Source organism: Lepidothrix coronata, unplaced genomic scaffold (assembly GCF_001604755.1).
Source record: "Lepidothrix coronata isolate B3197 unplaced genomic scaffold, Lepidothrix_coronata-1.0 Scaffold34, whole genome shotgun sequence".
NCBI classification, from domain to species: domain Eukaryota; kingdom Metazoa; phylum Chordata; class Aves; order Passeriformes; family Pipridae; genus Lepidothrix; species Lepidothrix coronata.
The window spans coordinates 2,019,279-2,023,881 of NW_016690214.1; the positions used below are offsets into that span (position 1 = coordinate 2,019,279).

Below are 4,603 nucleotides of genomic sequence, written 5' to 3' on the forward strand. Positions count from 1 at the left end.
CCCCTTCCCCTCTCCACACCAAGTAACCTTCTGTCCAGACAATTTAGCAAGACAAGCCAGTCTGCTGGTGACTGTCACAAATACGTTCTGTCCATTGCTATTTTCTTTCCCACATTTTTATATTTGATACAGGAATCATGATATCCCCCCAAAAAGTCTTTGAAGTGATGACTTCTTCAGTGTCTAGATCTTGTTCTGCCAAACTCAGATTGGCCTCTGACATATCAATCCATCTCTCTGTTTTCTTCTCACATTTCACTGTATACGAGGAAAAAAAAAACCCAAACCTAATCTGTCCTGACATAAACAAGAAATAACTCATCAAAGCAAGAGGGGAGTGCAAGGTATAAATTTCACTTTCTTTTCTATAGCATTCTATTAGCAGAACTGCTCGATTCTCTCTGATGTCAGTGTTTTCTCCTGCTAGTGGAGGTGCAGGTAATCCATGGGATAATCCCAAGAGCGGGATGTAACGAGCCCCGTGTGGAAGCATCACCGTGCCCCGATGCCGGCCCGGAACGAACCCCTTGTGCAGCCGGGCTCGGGGCACCAGATGGCAGCATTTATTGACAGTCTGGAGATCCTAAAACAGCCGAGACCGGCAGTTTAGTGCTCCACAGTTCGCGCTATCAAAGCCCCTAAAGGTCGGGCTGCAGCCCCTTCTTCCTCCTCCACCTCCCCCATCACAATTCACTCAGGAAAGGAGACAGAAAAGAGCAAAGAAAACGCCTTTGTGCCACCTCTTCCCACTCTTTCCACAGGCAAAATGTGGTTTCCTTGCTCTGAGAAACACTTACTCTCGTTATTAGACATTCACCTTTTGCCTGTTCCCTCCTGCCTATTTTTCCCCTGGAAGTCTCAAGTTCCTCAATGGGCTCCCAGTTATCAGGAGTATCAGTGAATATTTAACAGATTTAGCTCTGCCAAGACCCCTTTTTTAATTATTATTTTATACCAGATATAAAATACTAAAGACATCAGCAGGAGCAGACTTTTCTACCCGAGAGGGAAGAACTTAGCTGGAATTTGAACAGTGAGCCAGGGAAAAGCCTACAAGCCATGAAAAGGTATGAAAGCCTTCCCACGTGGAATGGTAGCATGCAGGATGCTGTGGCTAGGAGAGGCCCTTCTGGGCACAGCACTGGTTTCCCAGCTCCTTCACCTCTGTTTCCTCTTTAAGGCTTCAATGCAATCACCCAGGGTGGGGATCACAAACCAGCATCTGTCACACCGTGTTGTCAGCACTGAGAAATATTCACAGTCAGGTCACACTCTGGACTGGGTTTAGAGTTAATGACTGAGTTGAGGTTGTTACTGTCAATAGTTGCTGCAGTCACAGGATTGTCAGGAAAGGGAGGCCAGCTCCTGGTATGTTCTTCCCAGCAAACACATGCACCAGAGCAAGGACTGTCCCTCTGGTGTCTGGCATGGCTCTCTGCTGCCTTTGCCAGACCATTTTCCCAAGGTGTGACATATACCCAGATCCCAAGAAAGATCCTGGGATTTAGCTGCTACCCTAATTACCACCTCCCTCCAAAGCTGGATTCCTGAAGAAACACTTTAGCTCTTTCTTTGTGATTGAGGCAGAGACACCTCATTTCTTTACCAGAAACACTCACAGTTTCCACACAGAGAACCTCAGCTTCTGTTTCACACCCAACACTCAAGTGCTCCAAACTTCCAAAGCACAGATCCTGAGACTTCCAAGGGCTCTGTGAGGCTTCACCAGCACACAGAAGCTATTCCAGCCAAACCAGCACCTTGTCCTGATGGTGGCCCTGCTCTTACAGTCCCATCCATGGAGGTGACATGGCTCCACCCAACAGCAGCTCCTGCTCCAAAAGCTACCAAAGGTTTTCATGCTGTAGCAGAGGACAAAGAACTCTCTGTTTCTCCCACCTCTGCTGGTTAAACAGCCACTGCAGTGGCTCCAAAGAAGATTGACCAACACGGTTGCATCAGTAAAGCTACAAAAACTGTGTTGCCCAAGTCTCAGATGCCTTATCAAGGTTTCATTTTAAAACCATGGTGATTGCCCAAGCGGCAAAATCCAACTGTAGCCATTGCTCAGAAACTGCTTTTTGAAACACAAGGCACTGTCTCCCTGCTTTTGTTTGTTGGAGGGGGCTTCAGTTTGTTTTTAAACTTCTTCCTGCTCCACAACCCTGTTTACTGTCTGACATCCCTGTTTCAAAATCAAACTATGATGTTCCACAGGGACAGTTTCAGCACATTCAAAAACAGCTTTTCTGTTTCATATTTTGGGTTTTATTAGAACTTCCCACTAGGCCCCTTTGAATAGAAGATGTTTTCCCTCCCAAACATGATGTATTTAAAACTATGCCCCTGCAGTGTCACTCCTGTGCTTTGTGTCCTAGGGATGATCCACCAACCACCTCCCTCCAAAGTGGTGTTTTGAAGCTGTGTGTTTTCATACTTCCTTCCCAAAAATCAATCATATTCTCAGTTGCAGGTTTCAAACGCTATAACAGGGGAATATTATGCACACTTGAGGGCCCACATGCTGCAAAGGGGGATTAATCCAGGCAGATAGATGTGTCCACATGGAATCTGCCTCATGGAGATGGTATTGCCTGCGGCTCTTTTTCCAAGAGCCCTGCGGTGCACATCAAGTGATGTGGGGCCAATGACTTCAGCGCTCACATGAGCGTTACTCATCTAATGAGGGGGTTTGCAGGCTCTGCCCCTGCGTTTCTGTGCGCTGTTAAAGTCACCGCCCTGGCTTGTGGAATATTTGTCATTCAGCGACCGGCCCTGGGGTTTGTTTTCCTTGGTGTTTCCCCTGGAAGATTCGACCCCACAAGGCAGCAGCGGCGTTAAGCACAGGGACGATGCAAAAGCCATTAGGGTTATGATGTCAACGTCGTAGAAAGGGGGGGAAAAAACTAAACTCTCCAAAGCGCTGTTTATCCAAGGAAGCGGAGACTGTTTTGTTTTCCGGGCAGCGGCGTCACAGGGGCGTCACCACCAGTTTTCCTCGCCCACCACTCCCCTAACGGCAGTCCCGGTCCCCCCTCTCACCAGGGCTGGACCCCCCCTCGTCCCGCCCTTGCCCCAGATGTGCCGCCCAGATGTTCCCCCCCTCCCCAAAACCTGCCCGCGCGCGTCTGATGCAACCACAACATCACCACGTGGCCCCGCGCGGCCGCTCCCCCGCGCCAGCCAATCGCGGCCCGATCCGTCAGTGCCGGGGGCGGGACCTCCCCGCCCGCGCCTCTCCCATTGGTCGCTCGGCGCGTCCATCGGCGCGGCGCGGGCCAATGGGCGGCGCGGCGCGGGGCGGGGCAGGCGCGGCGGCCGCGGGGGCCGGAGCGGCCGAGGCGCCGCGCCCGCTCCATGGAGGCCGCGGCCGAGGCCCCGCCGGCGCTCAGCTGCTTCTCCTACAACCAGGACTGCACGTAAGCGGGGCGGGAGCCGCGGGGCTGGGCGGGAGATGGCAGCCGGGCACGGCTGGGGCGGCCCCCGCGGCCCCCGGAGCGCGGCGGGTGCCAGCGCCCCCCCTGGAATGGCATTCCCGGCAGGATTGACCCCCAACCCCGATGGGCGAGGCGCTTCATCCCCCCCCGGCCCCACCCGGCTGTCGGTGAACACCCCCCGGCGCCCCCGGCTCGGGTCCCAAGGGAGGCGCAAACCCAGAGGGATCGCCGGGTTTTACCCTCCTCTCCCTCTCCCCCGCAGTTCGGGAAGCGTTTTGGGATGGGCAGAGCAGTGACGTTGTCCCGGGGCTGTCTCCGCGCACCGGTGCGTGGCCACTTCGGTTGCCCAGGGCCACCAAAAGCCGGCTCTTGGCGAGCATCCCGTGCCAGGGCGCGGCCCCGGCGCGGCGGGTTTCCCGGGAGCCTCCCATCCCCAAACCGTCGCTAACCTGTGGTCCACCTGCTCCAAGTTTAAGAACCCTTTCCCACAGGGACAACGAAGCTCCCGTGGCAGTGAAGCCACACACGGCCCTGGCAGTCCCAGCCCAGAGCCGGGATCAGCCCAAGTCCTGGGCAGCGAGATAAGGATCAGAGATAACCGACCTGGCACCTGGAAATATTGTTTCCTTCGCAGCCCTGCTTTGCATTGGTGTGTGCAAACAAAGGGTGCTTTGAGGGATGTCGAGGTGCTGCTGACGTGAAGCTGCTGGTCACTGCCACCAGCACAAATGCTGTGCATTAGTATTATGGGCTGGCTGTTTTGAGACCTGGATGTTGCTGCTTTCTGCATCTGGAACTGAGCAGAGACAGCACCTCTAACACCCTTAACAGTGAGAGCAAAGCTTCCACAGCCCTGGCAAGTCGCTGTGTCAGTATAGGTGGATCAGCCCTTTTTGTGTCCCAGTGGTCCTGTCTGCAGCCTCCCAGGTAGATACGAAACTGTTTCTTCCTCCAGCAGCCACAGGACCATGGCAATGGAGGAGTTTGCTGTCTCACAGGGATACCTGCCTTCTGTAGGCTACAACAGCCTCAGATGGAAAACTGGGTTCTTGGGTTTGTTAATTTGTGTGATTTAAATTGAGAGGGGGAACTGAAGTTGTGCCTTCACGGACCAACCACTGTGCCAGGAATGACCCACTTCCCCTGTGTCAGGGTCTAACCCCAGC

The 4,603-nt window shown here is 53.7% G+C and overlaps 1 protein-coding gene across 2 annotated transcripts in view; it reads left to right on the top strand.

The window, feature by feature from the left end:
- The first annotated feature begins 3,296 nt into the window (after nt 1-3,296).
- The window catches only part of WIPI1 (WD repeat domain, phosphoinositide interacting 1), a 20,266-nt gene continuing 18,959 nt past the window's right edge, over nt 3,297-4,603 (top strand). For both annotated transcript variants that reach the window (XR_001874246.1, XM_017811933.1), the window contains exon 1: nt 3,297-3,419. Coding sequence is in view for 1 of the 2 variants with exons in the window: in XM_017811933.1 (XP_017667422.1) it covers nt 3,358-3,419 (62 nt within the window). In the remaining variant the exon portion in view is untranslated. The remainder of the gene's footprint in view (nt 3,420-4,603) is intronic.